Source organism: Lissotriton vulgaris, chromosome 5, assembly GCF_964263255.1.
Source record: "Lissotriton vulgaris chromosome 5, aLisVul1.2, whole genome shotgun sequence".
Classification (NCBI taxonomy): domain Eukaryota; kingdom Metazoa; phylum Chordata; class Amphibia; order Caudata; family Salamandridae; genus Lissotriton; species Lissotriton vulgaris.
The window spans coordinates 1,689,213,061-1,689,234,563 of NC_141693.1; the positions used below are offsets into that span (position 1 = coordinate 1,689,213,061).

A 21,503-nucleotide genomic window follows, 5' to 3' on the forward strand; every position below is an offset into this window, starting at 1 on the left:
TAGCATGTTATGTCTAGGTGCAAGGAACTGATCAGAACAGAATAACAAGGGGCATTGTTGTTTAACCTTGAACCTCATGTGCAGACTAAACCTCAGAGTACAGCAAAGAACTTGGAAGGTAGACAATTCTCATGTGAAAGGAGCACAAACAGAGTCTTGTGAAATATATGCATGCAGTGTCGTAGGCAAAAGTAGCCTCATGGTGTGAGAAGGTGGCCTGATATGCAGTGCTCACTATTCTAGTGAACACTATGTATCAGTCCAGCAACCCTTATTGATGATTGGTTGTAAGTCAACCTTATAGACCAGCTATCCTAGTAGCGTGGATACGAGCAGTCTAAGGCTAAAGACTCGAGAGGGCGTGTTAAGCCAGCTGTTTACCACACATATACCCCTTGAATACCAAGTGAAAGGACACCACACAAGTGTTATGAAAATAAACAAGATATTTATTAAGAATCACAACAGCCCTGTACTCTTTATGAGGACAGGGTACTAAGCACAACACAAAACTCTTACGAAAATACTTAAGTTAGCACAGTATATACAAATGCCCGAGGGGCACGGAAAACCATATACTCTGAAAGTGGAATGCGAAATTACTAGCAGGTAAGTACAGTACTAATAGGCTTTGGAATCGCTAGATCTTGACTATAGAATCTTCAGATTACTTCTAGGAGACCCAGGGGACTCGGGTGCAGAGTGTGCACTCTCACGCGTGATGCGGGACAAAGTCTATGGTAGCTAGTAATGACAAAGTTAGTGTTCTCGGGCGAACCCGACCTGGTAGGAGGAAAACGAAAGTGGATTCTGACCCTTGGATAGTGAGGCTATGCTGGGGCACCGAAATGCCGAAGTTACCTAGCCCAGGGGCTGCAGCTGCATAGGTCTCAAAAGACGTCGGGAATCCTCGTAGACGGACCAGGAGCCTGGAAGAAAGAAGTTGCTGGCAGGCGACCAGTGAAGAAAGTTCGATGGATCCAAGCCTGGATCGAAGGAAGATGACACCTGAAAGCAGAGGGGACCAAGTTCGAGACTACTAGCCAGTAGTCAGTTGGCACCAGGAGGGCACCGGATGGTAGTCACCTCCACTAGGTGAGTGGGTGACGCTGTGCTCGCAGATCTCACGGACCAGGAGGCGTTGTCGGCGACCAGGATGGAGGAGCGAGCTGTCCCACGATGGATGAAGCTGTCGGCGTCGCTGGACCCAGGATTGGGCAACAAAGCCTTGGCAAATTCAAGCCCACGCGGTGGACTCAAAATGGCATCTGGAGTGGACCAGGAGGGTCCGGGGTGCCTCCCTTGAAGAAGGAAGCAAGGGCCAGTCTGGAGCAACCAGACCAGCAGCAGTGATGTCGTCGGGCGTCGTGAAGAAGGCCACAAGCCAGCCGGCTAGTAGCCACACAGCGCGGTGAGCACGCAAAAGCAGAAGGGCCCCACGCAGATCGTGGAGATGCTGGAGGGCTGGTCTTCGGTGCTGGAGCTGCTCAGGGTTGGGGCTTCTCGGACCCCAAAGCACTCACCAGTGGAGCACACGGTGGGCTTGTTGCAAAGAAGTTGTGCAGTCTTGGCGATAGTCGGTCCCTCGAGGTCTCGTCGCACTCACAGTTCTCAGCTTTGCTGTAGAGGTGAGTAGAGGTCAGAGGTGCCAGGGAAGCCGGGTCTCGTCGAGCTGGGGCGTCGGATTCGTGAAGAAGGACTTGCAGCAGACCGCAGTGTTCTTAGGATGGTGCCCGCTTGATGCAGGGTGACTACTCCTTAGCCACAAGGGAGAATCTTGAAGAAGGAAATCTTGATGTCTTTCGCAGAAAGTCGTGTCTTGATTCCAAAGATGATCTAATTTGAACAGGGGGCCCGCTCCCATCTTTATACTAAAAAAGGGGGCTGACCCGGTGACTAGGTCCTGCCTATGGGTGGGACTAGGAGGGGGGTGGTTACACCCCTCTGCCATGCCTGACTTTCCCCAGGCCAGGGGCTGGTGTGCCCCTGGAACTGGTTCTGACCGGCCTATGCGTAGTGAGCACCGGGGTGCCACTCAGCACTCACCTTCCTGTAAAGCCCTGCCTACCCAGGATACACAAAACCATGTCTGGGACGGTGCTAGCACCGCCCCTGACAGGAAACCCTTTGTCCAGGCTCCCATCGCTGGAAGGACTCCCAGCTGCAGGGGGTCAGACTCGTGTCTGTGGTGGCGGCATCCATTTTGTGGAGCTGAGGCTTCGTTTAACTTTAACCGGGGTTCACAGTTACATACATGTCGTGTCCCTCTAGAAGGGTGGAATGCTAACCCCGTCGCCAGAATTGGCGAGGGGTTAGTATTCCAATTCGTATGACACCTTACTCGACATGTTTTGATAAAGCAATACCAAAGATAGCATTTAACCGCGAGGATTATAATGCACTTAAGAGTATATGGTATGCGATATCATGGAACAGCTATTTGGACTTGGTTCCGCAAGCTGCAGACAGGCTCAGCTCATGCCAGAGCACCATCTCACACGATTCCAAGCACTCTGCCTTCAGGATTGTCAAGGCCTGCCATAGGAGTGACTGATAGGAATCTGTGTGTCCATTTTAGGGTTAGGTATAGGTATACTACACCTACAGCAAAGGGTGATTACACGACTTTGCCCCAGCTGTCATGCAGCCAGTTGTGTCAAATTTAGGGGGCCAGCCAGGGGTGGCATAATACATGCTTCAGCCCCTGGTAGGCCCTGGGTACACCTATGCCCTGAGTTACAGGGTCTGATAAGGTGGCCCAGTACCAATTGGTAAATGCACCTAGGGTACATGTTGTAATTTAGAGAGAGAACAGCCAGGCTGTGGGTCTGATTGGCAGGCCCACAGCCAGAGAAAGTCGTAAACCAGTGAAACAAAAGCGAAAAATCTGGGTGATCATAGGATTGCAGACCCTACTCTCCTACATGACCCCCCCCAAACTTTGGGACAATAAGCTAACCTTGACCAGGTGAGTCTTCTTGTTCTAAGTGGAAATATCTGGAGAGCCCATCGGCATTGCCATGATCAGTACCAGGTCTATGTTCCACTGTAAAGTCCATCCCCTGTAGGGAAATGGACCACCTAAGCAGTTTGGGGTTTTCACCCTTCATCTGATTTAGCCACAAGAGGGGCTTATGGTCGGTCTGAATCTTGAAGTGAGTGCCAAACAAGTATGGCCTCAGCTTCTTCAGGGCCCAAACCACAGCAAAGGCCTCCCTCTCAATAGCTGACCAATTCTTCTCTCTGGGGGTCAGCCTTCTGCTTATAAAAGCAATGGGCTGGTCTTGACCATCAAAATTCAGTTGAGATAGAACAGCTCCCACACCCAACTCAGAAGCATCTGTTTGGACAATGAATGGTTTGGAGTAGTCTGGACTCTTAAGGGTAGGTGCTGTGCACATGGCCTGCTTTAGGTCATCAAATGCTTTTTGACAGCCTGCTGTCCACTGAACCTTTTTTGGCATTTTCTTACTTGTCAGTTCATTTAATGGAGTCACAATTGATCCATAGTTCCTGACAAACTTTCTGTAGTAACCAGTCAGGCCCAAGAAAGCTCGAACCTGAGTCTGGGTGGTTGGAGGAGCCCAGTCCCTGATTGACTGTATTTTGCTCTCCAGTGGCTGAACCTGGCCTCCACCTACAAGGTGGCCCAGGTATACAACCTGTGTCTGCCCTATCTGGCACTTGGTGGCCTTGATAGTGAGGCCTGCTGCTTGCAGAGCCTCTAACACTTTCCTCAGGTGGACCAGGTGATCCTCCCAGGTGGAGCTAAAGACAGCAATATCATCTAGATATGCTGCACAGAAGTCATCCAGCCCAGTGAGAACATGATTCACCAACCTTTGGAAGGTGGCAGGTGCATTTTTCAGACCAAAGGGCATTACCACAAATTGATAATGCCCACCAGGGGTTGAAAATGCTGTCTTGGGCTTGGCATCCTCAGCTAACCTGATTTGCCAATACCCAGCTGTCAGGTCAAATGTGCTTAAGTAGTTGGCAGAAGCCAATCTATCTATAAGCTCATCTGCCCTTGGTATTGGGTGGGCATCAGTCTTAGTGACTGCATCGAGACCCCTGTAGTCTACACAGAACCTCATCTCTTTCTTACCACCCTGGGTGTGAGGTTTTGGCACTAGAACTACTGGACTAGCCCAAGGGCTATCTGAGGGTTCAATGACTCCCAACTCCAACATTTTCTGCACTTCAGTTTTTATGCAGTCTCTAACATGATCAGGCTGCCTGTAGATTTTACTCTTAACTGGCAGGCTGTCCCCAGTGTCAACCTCATGGGTACACCAATTGGTCTGACTGGGTGTCAGAGAAAACATATGTCTGAAAGACTGAAGAACCTGTTTACAGTCTTTCTGTTGATGCTCAGAGAGGCTGCCACAAAAGACAACACCATCTACTGACCCATCATCAGGATTCTGAGTGAGCAGGTCTGGGAGAGGGTCACTCTCTTCCTCCTGTCCCTCATCTATGGCCATGAGCAAGCTCATGTCCTTCCTGTCGACATATGCTTTGAGCCTGTTGACATGGAGCACCCTGTGGGGGCTCCTGGGAGTTCCAAGGTCCACCAGGTAGGTGACCTCTCCCTTTTGCTCAAGAATTGTGTGGGGCCCAGACCATTTGTCTTTGAGTGCTGCTGGGGCCACTGGCTCCAACACCCACACCTTCTGTCCAGGCTGGTAAACAGTCAGGACAGCCTTTTGGTCATGCCAAGCTTTTTGAAGTTCTTGACTGGCCTTAAGGTTTTCAGATGCCTTCTCCATATACTCAGCCATCCTGGAGCGGAGACCAAGTACATAGTCCACTATGTTGGTTGCAGGCTTTTTGAGAGGTCTCTCCCATCCTTCCTTCACCAAACACAGGGGGCCTCTCACAGGATGCCCATACAAAAGTTCAAAAGGGCTGTAGCCAACCCCCTTTTGTGGGACCTCTCTGTAAGCAAACAGAAGGCAGGGAATCAGGACATCCCATCTACGCCTGAGCTTTTCAGGTAGTCCATGAATCATCCCTTTTAGGGTCCTGTTGAACCTTTCAACAAGCCCATTGCATTGTGGATGATAGGGTGTAGTGAACTTGTAGTTGACACCACATTCCTTCCACATAGCAGTGAAGTAGCTTGACATGAAGTTTGCACCTCTGTCAGAGACAACCTCCTTAGGGAAGCCCACTCTGGAGAACACTCCAACTAGGGCCCTTGCCACTACAGGTGCTGTAGTGGTCCTAAGTGGAATAGCTTCAGGATACCTGGTGGCATGATCCACTAACACCAGTATAAACTTGTGCCCTGATGCTGTCTGGGGTTCCATTGGACCAACAATGTCAATCCCCACTCTTTCAAAGGGCACCCCCACCACAGGCATTGGTATAAGGGGGGCCTTTGTTGTGCCAACTGACTTACCACTGGCTTGGCAAGTGACACAGGAGCGACAAAACTCCTTGGTATCCCCATTCATGTGAGGCCAGTGAAAGTGTGAGACAAGCCTGTCCCAAGTCTTTGTCTGGCCTAAGTGACCTGCTAAGGGAATCTCATGGGCCAAGGTAAGGAGGAAACCTCTCTGAGACAAGGGTACAACCAGCCTCCTGGTCATGCCAGGCTTGGGGTCTCTTGCCTCAGTGTCCAGGAGTCCATCTTCCCAGTATACCTTGTGGGTACCTGTGGCGTTCCCAGCAGCCTCAGCAGCAGCCTGCTGTCTGAGGGGTTCAAGGGAAGGGCAGTCTAACTGGTCCTTCCCCAGGTCTTCCCTTGAGGGTCCCCCTGAACCCAAGAATTCAACTTGATCAAGTTCAAACTCTCTAGGCTCAGTTTCCCTCAATTCCTGTAGGTCAGCCTCCTCTGAGACTTGATCCACAACCTGGGGCAAGGGGGAAGGCACAGCCTTAACCCTACTGCTCTTCTTCTTGGAGGGTGTCTGGTCCATTGTTCCAGGATCCAGCACCTGTTCAGTGGGGCATTTCCTGACCTGTGACCTGGTCACAGCAAACACATGTGCTGGCAAGCCTAACATTTCCATGTGAGTCCTCTGCTCCACTTCTGACCATTGTGATGACTCCAAATCATTGCCCAACAAACAATCCACTGGGAGGTCTGAACTAACTACAACCTTCTTTTGGCCAGTTACCCCTCCCCAGGAGAAAGCTACAATTGCCATACTGTGACTGGTAGTGACATTGCTTGCATTGGTCACCAGGAAATCTGTGCCTGGCATGATCTGTCCAGCGTCCACAATGTTAGGTGTCACCATTGGGACACTGGCACAAGTGTCCCTATAGGCCCGAGCCATTTTTCCATTAATGAAAGGTGTCTGTCTGTATTTGCTTAAAGTATTGGGACTTATATCAGGGGACATATCCACATCCCCTGTACAAACAAGGACAGCCTGAGTGAGTGTGCCAACTAAGTTGTCACCCCCCTCAGAACCCAGGGTTAACCCAACTAAACCCTTGGGAGGTGCACTACCACTGCTGACTGTACTAGGGGGCACAGGTGCCTTAGGGGCTGCAGTGGCAGGAGTCTGCCCTCCTCCTTTCTTGGTGCACTCACTAAACCAGTGAGTTTTACTTTTGCAGTATTGGCACCACCTTTTAGATTGGCCTTCTTGGTTTTTCTTCTTCTGGGGAGCCTGACCCCCACCCGCTTTGGGTTGTTGGGGACCTGTCGAAGACTTCTGGTCATTTTGTTCCCCCTTAGAATCTTTACCCTTCTGGTCTGCTTTCTTCTGACCACCTTGATTCTGGCCCTGGTTCTGTTTAACTCTTGTTCTGACCCATCTGTCTGCCTTCTTTCCCAATTCTAGGGGAGAGGTCAGATCTGAGTCAACAAGATGCTGATGCAACAACTGGTTCTGACAATTGTTTAAAATTTGTTCTCTCATGATCAAATTGTACAATCCTGTATAATCAGTAACCTTACTGCCCAGCAACCAGCCCTCCAAAGCCTTAGTGGCACAATCTACAAAATCAGACCAATCCTGAGACTGAGTTTTCTGGGTATCCCTGAACAGCAACCTGTACTGCTCAGTGGTTAGGCCAAACCCATCAATCAGTGTATTTTTCAAGATTTGGTAATTGTTAGCATCCTCCACTCTAGTAGTGAGGAGCTTGTCTCTACCTTTACCTTCAAAGGAGAGCCACAAGATAGCTGCCCACTGACTCTGGGGAACACCTTGCACAGTGCAGGCCCTCTCCAAAGCAGTAATCCATTTGTGGATGTCATCCCCTTGTTTAAAGGGGGGCACTATCTTACCCAGGTGCTTTGTATCAAAACTCCTTTCCCTATTGCTAGGTACAATGCTGCCACCAGTGGGGACTACCCCACTTAACTGTTGCTCTCTAGCAAAGGCAAGCCTCTCTTTGGCCAGGGCAAGTTCTTTCCTTTCAATCCTCAGATTGACTGCCCTTTCTTTAGCTTCATACACTCTCCTCTGAGGGGAAGTCATCCCTCTGTGAGAAGAGTTGTGAGAGCCATTGGTTTGAATAGATCTGCCAGAGCCTCTTGATAGAGATCTGGCTCATCCATTCCCAATGTTAAGCTGACCTGAGAGTGGCCCCAGTGGTCCCCCAGTACCAATCTCATGTCTGCTTAAGTTGGACCTGGATAGTCTGCTGACTTCTACCTGTCCCTTATCTGCCTCATCCCCAGAGGGATCCTCATCCTCCTCCCCCCTCTTCAGTCTCAGCTGAGAGGTGGATTAGGTCAGGGTCTCCTCTGGTTCCCTCAAGGGGAGGCATGCTTCCATCTGGATTAGAAGAGCTAAGAAGTTTCTCAGCTTTTCTGGCATCATAAGTCTCCAAGAGACCAATCAGAAAGGAAGTTGTGGGGTTAGACCCCTGTCTTATCTTCCTGGAGGTACACACCTGTCTCAACTCCTGGAAGCTAAGAACAGTATATCTGGAAGTGGGGACCTGTGGAGGGTCCACTGACACAAGGGGAGACTCAGAGTTTCCTCCTTTGTCTGACATACTGTTTCTAGTGGGGTGTAAGTGATGCACCTACCTACACTATGTGTTTGCCTACTGATCCCTTGCTAAGAGTTGCAGCCAAGGTGTGCTAAGCCTTGAGGAGCTGCAACAGCTGGTTCAGTAGAACTCAGAGTATTCTAAGCTAAGTTATATGTACCTAACAGTACTTATGTGATCTTTCAACAAGATATTCTCAGGATACGTGTGGTAAAACAACAGCAAGCTCAAATCCCAACCGCTGCTCACCAATGTGAGAAGGTGGCCTGATATGCAGTGCTCACTATTCTAGTGAACACTATGTATCAGTCCAGCAACCCTTATTGATGATTGGTTGTAAGTCAACCTTATAGACCAGCTATCCTAGTAGCGTGGATACGAGCAGTCTAAGGCTAAAGACTCGAGAGGGCGTGTTAAGCCAGCTGTTTACCACACATATACCCCTTGAATACCAAGTGAAAGGACACCACACAAGTGTTATGAAAATAAACAAGATATTTATTAAGAATCACAACAACCCTGTACTCTTTATGAGGACAGGGTACTAAGCACAACACAAAACTCTTACGAAAATACTTAAGTTAGCACAGTATATACAAATGCCCGAGGGGCACGGAAAACCATATACTCTGAAAGTGGAATGCGAAATTACTAGCAGGTAAGTACAGTACTAATAGGCTTTGGAATCGCTAGATCTTGACTATAGAATCTTCAGATTACTTCTAGGAGACCCAGGGGACTCGGGTGCAGAGTGTGCACTCTCACGCGTGATGCGGGACAAAGTCTATGGTAGCTAGTAATGACAAAGTTAGTGTTCTCGGGCGAACCCGACCTGGTAGGAGGAAAACGAAAGTGGATTCTGACCCTTGGATAGTGAGGCTATGCTGGGGCACCGAAATGCCGAAGTTACCTAGCCCAGGGGCTGCAGCTGCATAGGTCTCAAAAGATGTCTGGAATCCTCGTAGACGGACCAGGAGCCTGGAAGAAAGAAGTTGCTGGCAGGCGACCAGTGAAGAAAGTTCGATGGATCCAAGCCTGGATCGAAGGAAGATGACACCTGAAAGCAGAGGGGACCAAGTTCAAGACTACTAGCCAGTAGTCAGGTGGCACCAGGAGGGCACCGGATGGTAGTCACCTCGACTAGGTGAGTGGGTGTCGCTGTGCTCGCAGATCTCACGGACCAGGAGGCGTTGTCGGCGACCAGGATGGAGGAGCGAGCTGTCCCACGATGGATGAAGCTGTCGGCGTCGCTGGACCCAGGATTGGGCAACAAAGACTTGGCAAATTCAATCCCACACGGTGGACTCAAAATGGCGTCTGGAGTGGACCAGGAGGGTCCGGGGTGCCTCTCTTGAAGAAGGAAGCAAGGGCCAGTCTGGAGCAACCAGACCAGCAGCAGTGATGTCGTCGGGCGTCGTGAAGAAGGCCACAAGCCAGCCGGCTAGTAGCCACACAGCGCGGTGAGCACGCAAAAGCAGAAGGGCCCCACGCAGATCGTGGAGATGCTGGAGGGCTGGTCTTCGGTGCTGGAGCTGCTCAGGGTTGGGGCATCTCGGACCCCAAAGCACTCACCAGTGGAGCACACGGTGGGCTTGTTGCAAAGAAGTCGTGCAGTCTTGGCGATCGTCGGTCCCTCGAGGTCTCGTCGCACTCACAGTTCTCAGCTTTGCTGTAGAGGTGAGTAGAGGTCAGAGGTGCCAGGGAAGCCGGGTCTCGTCGAGCTGGGGCGTCGGATTCGTGAAGAAGGACTTGCAGCAGACGGCAGTGTTCTTAGGATGGTGCCCGCTTGATGCAGGGTGACTACTCCTTAGCCACAAGGGAGAATCTTGAAGAAGGAAATCTTGATGTCTTTCGCAGAAAGTCGTGTCTTGATTCCAAAGATGATCTAATTTGAACAGGGGGCCCGCTCCCATCTTTATACTAAAAAAGGGGGCTGACCCGGTGACTAGGTCCTGCCTATGGGTGGGACTAGGAGGGGGGTGGTTACACCCCTCTGCCATGCCGGACTTTCCCCAGGCCAGGGGCTGGTGTGCCCCTGGAACTGGTTCTGACCGGCCTATGCGTAGTGAGCACCGGGGTGCCACTCAGCAGTCACCTTCCTGTAAAGCACTGCCTACCCAGGATACACAAAACCATGTCTGGGACGGTGCTAGCACCGCCCCTGACAGGAAACCCTTTGTCCAGGCTCCCCTCGCTGGAAGGACTCCCAGCTGCAGGGGGTCAGACTCGTGTCTGTGGTGGCGGCATCCATTTTGTGGAGCTGAGGCTTCGTTTAACTTTAACCGGGGTTCACAGTTACATACATGTCGTGTCCCTCTAGAAGGGTGGAATGCTAACCCCGTCGCCAGAATTGGCGAGGGGTTAGTATTCCAATTCGTATGACACCTTACTCGACATGTTTTGATAAAGCAATACCAAAGATAGCATTTAACCGCGAGGATTATAATGCACTTAAGAGTATATGGTATGCGATATCATGGAACAGCTATTTGGACTTGGTTCCGCAAGCTGCAGACAGGCTCAGCTCATGCCAGAGCACCATCTCACACGATTCCAAGCACTCTGCCTTCAGGATTGTCAAGGCCTGCCATAGGAGTGACTGATAGGAATCTGTGTGTCCATTTTAGGGTTAGGTATAGGTATACTACACCTACAGCAAAGGGTGATTACACGACTTTGCCCCAGCTGTCATGCAGCCAGTTGTGTCAAATTTAGGGGGCCAGCCAGGGGTGGCATAATACATGCTTTAGCCCCTGGTAGGCCCTGGGTACACCTATGCCCTGGGTTACAGGGTCTGATAAGGTGGCCCAGTACCAATTGGTAAATGCACCTAGGGTACATGTTGTAATTTAGAGAGGGAACAGCCAGGCTGTGGGTCTGATTGGCAGGCCCACAGCCAGAGAAAGTCGTAAACCAGTGAAACAAAAGCGAAAAATCTGGGTGATCATAGGATTGCAGACCCTACTCTCCTACACATGGCAGCAAAGCTCATGCTAACTTAACAAATGTCGACAATGGACCTATTAGCCGTACTACAGTTTAGCATTCTTACACTTATGGAGCATCTTCAACTTACTAGAAACGTCGAGCAAGAATGGGAGTTTGTGTAGGACAGACTACTTGAACGGGAGAGCAATGGGCTCAACAACATGTAGCCGGATCACTTTTTTTTGTCCACAACCTCTTCAAATGTTCATCGATAGAGTTTCTCCTCCCACTCCCAGATCAACAGAGGCCACATTTATCACAGAACCTTAGTAATGACTGGATCCCTTTGGACCAAAAGCACAGGTGAGGGTCAGTGAACTTCCTGCACTTATTACATGGCTTGAATCCTATAAATTTCAGGTCAGCCATTGTCCAAGACACAGTGTCTGTTACTTTTAAAGTCAACCAAAAACCAACATGTTGCAACTGGAAAGAAATCAGGCATTATTAGGTGTAGCGCTTTTGTGACAGCTCAGGACCTTTGCTACTGTTGCAGTATGCAGTTATTGTGGAGGCATGGGCACCATCTACAACACTCAGAATTAAGGTGAAGAATCTCAAGTTAGAAGTACCTATCAGAAACGTCCCTTACTACATAGCCCTTAATATTTAAACATGTTCACATGGTAAAGAAGCAATACTAAGTTTGGTGAATTCAGGTCAAGAATGAGTATGCACACGCTGAAAGAAGAGGACACATGGCAAGTGGCGAGGAAAAGCAGCCAATTAAGTTGTACAGAAGAACACAATAAGCAGCTTTCTAAAATAAAAAGAGACATTTTTTATACAAACAGTGTACTAGTCTCGAACATATTCACAAATGGAACCAAATAAGGGTGAACAACCAAGCAGTAGAACAACCTTGCAAAAAGGATAGACAAGCCAGGTTAAAGAGGAGCATAAAGACTTTGAAGCTGAATTATACACCCGGAACCTTTAAAAAAAGTACAGAAAAAATGAGCTTCCTCTTACTTGATAAGGTTCTGGAAAGCATAACCATCTGTCCACTGTTCAGTGAAAGAGGCCCCGTGCCGGACCGTTGTGAAGTGTCCAAGTCGGAGGCGGTCTTGCATGCTCTTATCCCGGCACGCCATTTTTTCCTGTTTGGACTAGATAAACAACACACAACCAAATCCTGATTAGAAATGTAATATCAATATTACAGATGAAGCCACACCCAACGCACTATAATAAAACCAATCTAGAAAGAACTGTATGAAACAAGGCTATCTTACACCAACTGCTGCTAATGCGGTACAGCAAGCTCACAAATTTAAAGAGAAGAAAATGGCTGAACCATTAAAGCACACCAATCTTGGTGTTGGAAGTGAAAGAGTACTTGTACAGAATACAAAATGTTATTTAATCGTTAAAACGTTTACACAATGGTCTTTTTGGTAGACTAACCACAATATTGCTTTGGCATGTTATTCAGACACATGCTACATTTTAAAAGCAAACAAACTACAAACCATTGTTAAAGCAGGTTCCTGCACATTAGATTTAATATAAGATAATGAAGTAATCTTGTTAGGACACATAACAAGGCTCTTAACCCCTTCGCTGCTAGGCCCCCACCCCCCCATGTGCTAAGATTTTTTTTGGCTAGTTGGTTAGTTCGTGCTTAGGCCCCTGTAACTTTTTGACCACATAAGGTATCCACACCACATTTGTGTCCTTCTTTTCCAACCTCATGTGGATTCTAAAGGTACCCAGGGTTTGTGGATTCCCCTGGAGGGGACGCATAAATTAACCAAAAAACAGCAATTTTTTTATTGGGGGGCTGGGGGGGATGGGATAAAAGGGCTACAGATGAAAGCGTCTGTTTTTTGCCCTGCAACTTATCAAAAAAGGGGATGTGGTGCTTGGATCACCATCTTCCCAGCTTTCAGGGACAAGCAGACTTTTGTCAGAAAACAAAAATTCTTTACACAGTTTTTGCATTTTTCGGGGACAAAGCCTATTTTTGAAATGTTTTGTGTGTTTGTGCTCTTTCCAGTTAATGGTTGAAATGGGTATGAAAGCAATAATGGATCCTAGAAAGCTATACATTTTTGAAAAGTAGACAACATTTTGAATTCAGCAAGGGGTCATTTGTGTAGTTGAATATAGGAAGAATTGAAAAATTAGTTTTAAAAAACAGCCATTTGTGTTAACGTTTTCACCTGTAACTTCTTCTAATTAGGATAGCTGTTTGAAAGCAATATACTGTTACATCCGCTGGACCTTTCTGGTTGTGGGGATATATAGGACTTGTAGGTTCACCAAGTACCCAACGAACCCAGAGCCAATAACTGAGCAGCATCTTGCAATGGTTTTTTATTATGTACCGGGTATATAGCAATTAATTTGGGCAAATATATACATAGAAAAAAAAATCGGTATGAAAGCCACCAATGTATTTCTTAAATTGGAACAAAATATAGAGTTTAGAAACAGTAGATATTTGCACATTTCAGGAATTGTGAGTACACATACAAGCATGAGAATTATAGGTCATTTTTCAAAATGACTTATTTTTAAACACATTGTATTTCATTTGGAAGGCAGAAATGCATCTAAAGTCAATAGGTAATAACAGTTGCTCTTCAATTCTGTGTTACCCTAAGTCTCCAGATAAAAATGGTACCTCACTTGTGTGGGTAGGCCTAGTGCCTGTGACAGGAAACGGCCCAAAACGCAACGGTAAACCTAGCAAACCTATACATTTGGAAAACTAGACACTCGGAGGAGTCCAGCAAAGTATGGCTTACATGGGTCCCCCAACATTTCCCTACCCAGAATCCCCTTTTTGTTGAAAAAACATTTTTTTTCTTCACATTTCTGTGTGGGAAAGTTGTAGGGTCACCGGGCTCTCACAAATTTCCGACCACCCAGCGTTCCCCCAGGTCTCTCAATAAAAATGGCACCTCACTTGTGTGGGTAGGCATAGTGGCTGCAACAGGAAATGGCCCAAATCGTACTGTGGAAACTTCAAAATTACCTATAGCAAAACTACCTGTTTTTTGTAGGGTAATAAGGGTACAGCAAAGAATTCGAAGAGCAACATTATTTGAAAAATACCAGTTTTGCATTAAACACCCACACAAGTGAGGTATCCTTTTACTTGGGACATCAATGAGAACGCTGTTGGTTAGGACATTTGTGCCGCCATGGTGATTCCACCCAAAAATATGTGGAAAATGTGTTTTTTCCAGCTAAATTTGAGGTTTGCAGGGCATTCTGGGTAGGAAAACATTAGGGGATCCACGCAAGCCATACCTCGCTGGACTCCTCCGGGTAGCTAGTTTTCAGAAATGTGTGGGTTTGGTAGTTTCCCAAGAATACCGCTGAGCCCGTGGCCAAATATCCAGATGACCCCCTTCTATGCAAAACCAGGTTGTTTTGTTGTAGGTCATTTTGACGTCTCCTCCATACGTTTTGGGCCCTTGGCCGTCGTGGGTACTTGACCTAACCATGCGAGTGAGGTGCCATTTTTATCTGGAGACCTGGGGGAACGCTGGGTAGTAGGAAATTTGTGGATCTGCATAGATTCCAAAACTTTCCCACACATAAATTTGAGAAAAAAGTGATTTTTTCATCAAAATGTGAGGTTTGCAGGGGATTCTAGGTTGGAAAACGTCGGGGGGACCCATGCAAGTCACACCACCCTGGACTCCCCTGGGTCTCTAGTTTGGGTTTGGTAGGTTTCTCTAGATGGCTAACGAGTCCGGGGCCAACAACTCTTGGGACCCCCCTTGCGATACCAGGTTGTTTTGTGATCGGTAATTTTGAAGTCGCCTTATTAGGTTTTGGGCATGTGTCTGTCGCGGGTACTTGACCCACCCACACAAGTGAGGTACCATTTTTCTCAGAAGGCTTTGGGGATTGCGGGCTGGGTGGCCACTAGAAACCAGTGATTTTTTTATTGAAGCCCTCTAGGCCTCAGGCATTTTTTAATTTTTTATTCAGGGTTGTGGTCACCCCAGAAAAATGCCAGTCTTTCTGTCCCCCTCCCTCCACGGGCCGATGGCGGCAGTGGCCCACTAGGCACCAGCGATTACGCTGGCTTTTTTTAAGCGTTAGGGTGCCATTTGGGGCATATCGCCCCCCCACCCCCCGGGCAGTGGAAAGCCCACTAGGCACAGACTTGTTTTTAGCAATGTGTCTACCTGTGGAGTTTGGGCCCTAGAGCAGCCCGTACAAAGGGAAAACTAGCAAACCTGTAAAAAAAAAATTACTAGACACCAAGACAAATCCAGGATGGGGTGAAATGTGTGCCTCTCACCAGGTTCTGTTACCCAGAATCCCTTGCAAACCTCAAACCTATTTAATAAAAAACACATTTTCCTCATATTTCTGTGATGGAAAGTTCTGGGATCTGCGTGGATCCACAAAATTCCACCCACCCGGCATTCCCCAACGTCTTCGAAAAAAATGGTACCTCACTTGCGTGGGTAGGCCTAGTGCCCGCGATAGGAAACGGCAACGTGGACACACCACATTTTCACAATGAAAACAGACCCTTGATTTTGCAAAGTTCCTAGCTGTAGATTTTGAGCCCAACTCAGCCGGCAACTAGGAAAACCTAGCAAACCTATACATTTTTTTAAAACTAGACACCCAGGAAAATCCAGGATGGGGTGACTTGTCCGGCTCTCACCAGGTTCTGTTACCCAGAATCCCTTGAAGACCTCAAAATGTGCCCAACATACACATTTTCCTCACATTTCTGTGGTGGAAAGTTCTGGGATCTGCGTGGATCCACAAAATTCCACCCACCCGGCATTCCCCAAAGTTTTCCTAGAAAAATGGTACCTCATTTGTTTGGGTAGACCTAGTACCAGCGACAGGAAACAGCCCAAAAAGCAACGTGGACACAAAAGTTTTTGCAAAGTACCTGGCTGTAGATTTTGAACCCTATGGTGTCGTCCCCCGGAGCGCAGAGGTGCTGCTGCAAAATATTTCCTGATCCAGTCTCAAGCCTCGGGATATTCTAAGTTAAGGAATCTGCGGCTAGACAATGTCTCTACCAGATACATCATTATCGAAGGTAAGTAACTTGTACATCTGATAGAGACATCTAGACGCAGATTCCTTAACTTAGAATTGATACCACAGCCATACCCCAAAAGGGAGGTGGGTCTGAGACAGAACAACAGAACGCGCTAGGCATATGATCCGGCAACAGGGTGACGGATAAAGGGGAAAACTGTGGCTGAACGGACTGACAGCAAACCCAGCAGCTCGAAGAGCAGAAGTCACAAGATAGAAGATATCCGCAACATGCCAGAACGGTGCCACCCCACACCAGTATAAAAATGACAGGTAGAACGGTATGATCCTCAGAAGAGAGAGGAAGGATCACTCTTGGCTAAATGGAGAACGAAAAGTGCTTTAACCCAAGCTTGGAATGAGCTTGAAGAGATGCAACCAGCGCTTAACAGACTAGGGTATAAAAGGAAGCCGAAAGGCCGTGGCAGGAGCCCAAAGGCAAGCCAGAACCTGAGAAATGTGCTTAAAATAGCCAGTAGTAGGGGGGGCGTGGCCAAGAGCCGATCATGGTGGACGTGTAGCTCCGGAGCTCCGTCCTTAGCCCGTTATATTAGCTGATTATCCTGCGATCCTACATAGCAACCCACCTACACACGGTGCGCTGAAGCCCCGGGAACGAGCGGAGTGCAGCGGAGGGGTGCTGCCCCCCCCCCCCGGACCTCGCCAGTGAAGCGCCGAGTCCGTGACACCTGTTGCGGCCTGCAGAGCAGAGTGAGGCCTCGGCCTCAATTTGGGACCTGCCTGTCCCGTCCCGGGCTGCTGGCTCACTCCGGGCGGACCCCGGACCGGAGGTGCGGCGGATCTTTCACCGCGTTACAGGGGCACACAGAAGGGTCCCCCCGCCCCACCTGCAGCCTCGCAGCTCCTTACACTGGGCTGCTGAACGCCCGGAGGCCTCCCCCGCTGTGAGACCCTCTGCGTCGCCCGGGACTCCGGCCCCTGCCGTCACCGGACTGAGCCCAGCTGCAGCGTCCGCTCCCTCGACTCCACCGGTGAGGGGGACGGATCTTGAGAACTACGGGACCCGCCGTCGGCGCTTCAGGCCCAAAGTCCGTTACCTGTGCAACGCGCCGAGAGGCGGCGGACAGCTGGCACCAGAGCGATCCTGCAGGCTCCATTTTGACTGCACCCCGGAGCTGGGTCCGGGCCCCGGGATACTGATCTCAACACCCTGCTCACCTCAGGCTCCAGCAACGGCAGGCATCACACAGGGGGAGAACCCGAGGCGGCACGCACCCACGGTCAGTACACGCTAATATTGCAGCGGGGCCTGCGACCTCACACACCAGAGCTGGGGTGACCGGGCACACGCGGGTGGAAGAAGACGCGCGCTGTGTACCCGGCGCCTGCTACGTTACCAGCCACTAAAGTGACCCCTCATAGTCGTGATCTAAGGCCTATGGACCCCCCCCCTGTACCTCACACGGCCAGGTCACTAGCGACTAGCAATGCCGCAAGCAGATCACCACTCCGCCCTGTGACAACGCCGCGACCAGCCAGCCAACGCCTTGCAAGTGCTGACCATTGTACTTCGTAACTCACCCGAGGTCTGTACCGTGCTAGCCTGCATCCAGCTGAGCCTGGGCACACTTTGCGTGGACACGTGCGGAGGGAGAGATCAGCGACTGCAACTACCCCGGCGCTGCCCTGCATACCAGGTCGATGGGTAGGAACAGGGGCAGGAACCAGGACCATGGCGCTGCAGCAGACATGCAGTCCACGGGCTCCGAAGACCCACTGGCCTCCTCGAACGCGGACATTATCCCGCCAACCGGAAAGGGCTCCCAGGACGCCAAGTTGGATCTCATCCTTAACGAAATACGCGCCACACGCGAGGCGTTGGAATCACGCATAGACAGCATGGCGACTGGCCTATCCCTACTGCGGGCGGACCATAACAAGTTGGCGGAGCGGGTCTCGGAACAGAAGATAGCGCTGAATGACCTCATACCCCAGCAGATGGAGCATTCCACGAAACTGGAGACCGTGGAGAAGCAGCTGAGACAGCTATGGGACAAGGTGGACGATGCGGAAGGACGTGCCCGCCGCAACAACGTCCGCATCCTGGGCATTCCAGAGAGAAGCGAGGGGAGGGACCCCACCCGATTTGTGGAGGATTGGCTCCGGACTATGGTGGGCCAGGAAGACCTCACGACCCTGTACAGTGTGGAACGGGCGCACAGGATGCCATCGCGACCCCCGCAGCCCGGGGCACCCCCTCGACCGCTGATTGCGCGCCTACTCCACTACAAAGATCGAGACACTGTGCTAAGAGCGGCGAGGGAGAAGGCTCCCATACGCTTCGAAAATAAGAACATATCGGTGTACCCCGATTTCACACCCACGGTACAGAGAGCCAGATCCACTTTCATGGGGGTGAAGCGCAAACTCAGGGACAGAGATATGAAATATGCGCTTTTATTCCCCGCAAGGCTCAAGATATTGCACGGCAACAAGTCCCACTTCTTCGACTCGCCAGAGGAGGCGGAGGAATGGATGGAAGTCGCACTCACCCCTCCAACCTCCCAAGACCCAATCGCAGGCGACCGTAGTGAGGGTCGCAGGCCCTCGCAGGATCGACGAGACAATCCTTCCACCTCCAACCAACACCCCCCACAGAGCGCGCCAATGAACACCCAATCGCCGAGGGACCGGGCAGCAGGTCAATCTCCATCACCACGGATGCGACTGACGAAGGAAGCGCTGGCCGCTCACGACGCGGGAGCAACCGGGGATAGGATCATAGTCACCACCGACACCCACACTGAGGTTTCCGGGTCAGTGGACAGTCTGCAACTGTTCCCAAAGATTACAGCCCAGATGGCAGAGGAGTTCTGATTGGCGACACGATTGACCCTCTCCGGGTGGTAACGTATAACTGACCCCCCCCCCTTTTTTTTTTTCGCATTACTGGTGGGTTGCAGAAGGGCACACCCTGTCAAGGGCTACCTCGCCAGAGCGGGCCATCAAGTGACAGTCAACAGAGGCCTGCTCCCCCCGTCCTGAATATGGAACACATTGACTTGTGCCCACGTTGGGCACCCTTGTTTGGCTCCCGAGCCCGTTAGCCTGGGGACCTTTTAGTTAAGGGGATATATGTTCACAAGGCACTCTCACCTAGTACCACGACAGACCTAACATGGTCGCTCATGAGCTCCGCTCTACTACCACACACGGAAGGTTATGGGACCTCTTAATGCCTATCATTTGTGCACCTGGAATGTACGGGGACTGGGCTCAGTTCACAAACGCCACAGAATTTTAGCTAAACTTAACCGTAGAGGAACTCAGGTTGCCTGTCTGCAAGAGACACATTTGAACAATGCTGAAAACGTAAAGATGCGCAAAAAATGGCGAGGACAGCTCTTTGCTACCTCCTATTCTGCGTTCTCCAGGGGGGCGGCGATCTGGCTTCGCAACTCTGTCCCCTTCAAGGCGTTGGAACAAAAGATTGATAAGGAGGGGCGATATGTATTTGTGCGGGGTTTACTGGATGGGGATGCCATTGTACTCGGTTGTGTGTACTCACCAAACACGGGCCAGTCGGACTTTTTGCTAACTTTAAATGGGATACTTGCTGATTGGGCTGACCACCAGTGGATTATTGGCGGGGATTTCAATGCTGTACTTGATATTACATTAGACAGGTCCCACCCCCCCCTGTTGGCCACTGAGAGCAGGAAACAAGCAGATGCACTAGCACGCTGGGCTGAGGGCTGGGATCTAGCAGACGCATGGCGCAGCACACACCCACAGGAGAGGGAATATACTTTTTTCTCCCCGCCCCACCAGCTCCACACCAGAATTGACCATGTCTTCTGCTCCCGCTCCCTGACGACCTCAATTGTCCTAGACCAACACATGGGAAAAACCCTGTCCGACCACAACCCCGTTGAGCTCTCTTGGCAGTGGGGCAAGCTGCTGCCCCCCATCCCGGCTTGGCGTCTAACCCCCGACTTGCTTGAAGACACAGTCTTCTGATCATCCCTATCCGATACCATAGAAACCTACTTCACCACAAATGCAAACACTGCCAGCACCCGTCAGATCGAATGGGACGCATTTAAAGTCTGCCTAAGGGGGGAGGCGATGGCAGCTCGAGTGGGTAGGAAGAGAGAGGTCATCAGCCAATTAAATGAAGTAGAGGGTTCCTTAGCGTCCCTGGAGAGCGAGGCAGCGGGCACCAATGCACATTTCACGCCACTGCAAGAGGCTCACATCAGACATGCAGAGCTACTAGAAGACTTGAGACTCCTAGACTACAGAGAACACACGAATAGGCAACATACACAGGCAGACCGAGCTGGCACCCTCCTGGCCCGACTCCTACGTGACTCCCCGCCTTTCCACCCAATCTTAGAAATACTGGACCAAGAAGGCTCACCGGCCACTACTCAAGCAGGGATTAATACGGCGTTCAAAGATTATTATACCACGCTGTATAGCCCCCCGCCGCCCCAATCAGAGCTCACGTTTGAGACCTTTATGGGGGAGCTGGACCTGCCACGGCTCACCGACGTACAAAGCAAAGATCTACAGCGCAACATCTCCCTAGCGGAAATTAGACAGGCAATACGGGCCCTCCCTAGGAACAAGGTCCCTGGGACCGATGGCCTCCCAGCCGAATTCTATGCGACATTCATAGATCTCCTAGCCCACCGTTTACATGCTCTCTAATTGGAAGCCTTACGGTCGGCCTCCCTACCACAGTCATCCATGCAAGCGTTGATCACATCCCTCTTAAAACCAGGCAAAGGCGGCCTGCAGCTGGCCGACTACAGACCCCTGTCCCTCCTGAATACTGATTCGAAGATCTTGAGCAAAGTACTGGCGACGAGACTACTACAATATATACCTGGGTTGATCCATCCGGACCAATGTGGCTTTGTGCCGGGCCGGAGCACGGCCATGAACCTCAGACGTTTGGCCCAACTGATGTTTGGTGATGTGGTGGACGCGAGCCCGGAGGGCTGCATCTCGCTAGACTTGAAGCAGGCGTTTGACTCCCTTAAATGGGACTACATGTTTGCCACACTTTTAAAATTCGGGATACCGCCCGAATTCGTTGCCTGGGTCAGGCTTCTGTACACTCTCCCTACGGCAAGGGTGCATACTTCCAGACACATCTCGGGACCTATTGCTATAGCAAGGGGCACCCGACAGGGCTGCCCGCTTTCCCCTCTCCTGTTTATCCTCGCCCTCGAACCATTGCTTTGCAGACTCAGGACGGTGGCACCCCGCTATGGTATCCGGAGACATGGGACGACACATATTGTGTCCGCCTATGCCGACGACATCATATTGTACCTTCGGGACCTACGGGGCGACATGGGCCCCATACGCCAAATGTTTGAGGACTTCAGGGAGATTTCGGGCCTTACTATAAGCGAATCCAAGTCTTATGGATTCACTTTCAGGAACACAGACTCCTCCACCCCACTGCCCTTCGCCCCACACGAGTTCCAGATGGTGGGTACTACCTTCCGATATCTAGGGATGCACATCTACAGGGAAGC

The 21,503-nt window shown here is 50.3% G+C and overlaps 1 protein-coding gene across 2 annotated transcripts in view; it reads right to left on the reverse strand.

Annotated features, from left to right (window-relative positions):
- The window catches only part of TLK2 (tousled like kinase 2), a 1,405,344-nt gene that overhangs the window by 767,433 nt on the left and 616,408 nt on the right, over nt 1-21,503 (reverse strand). For both annotated transcript variants that reach the window (XM_086923830.1, XM_086923831.1), the window contains one exon: nt 11,926-12,062. In XM_086923830.1, coding sequence (XP_086779956.1) covers nt 11,926-12,062 — 137 coding nt within the window. The remainder of the gene's footprint in view (nt 1-11,925; nt 12,063-21,503) is intronic.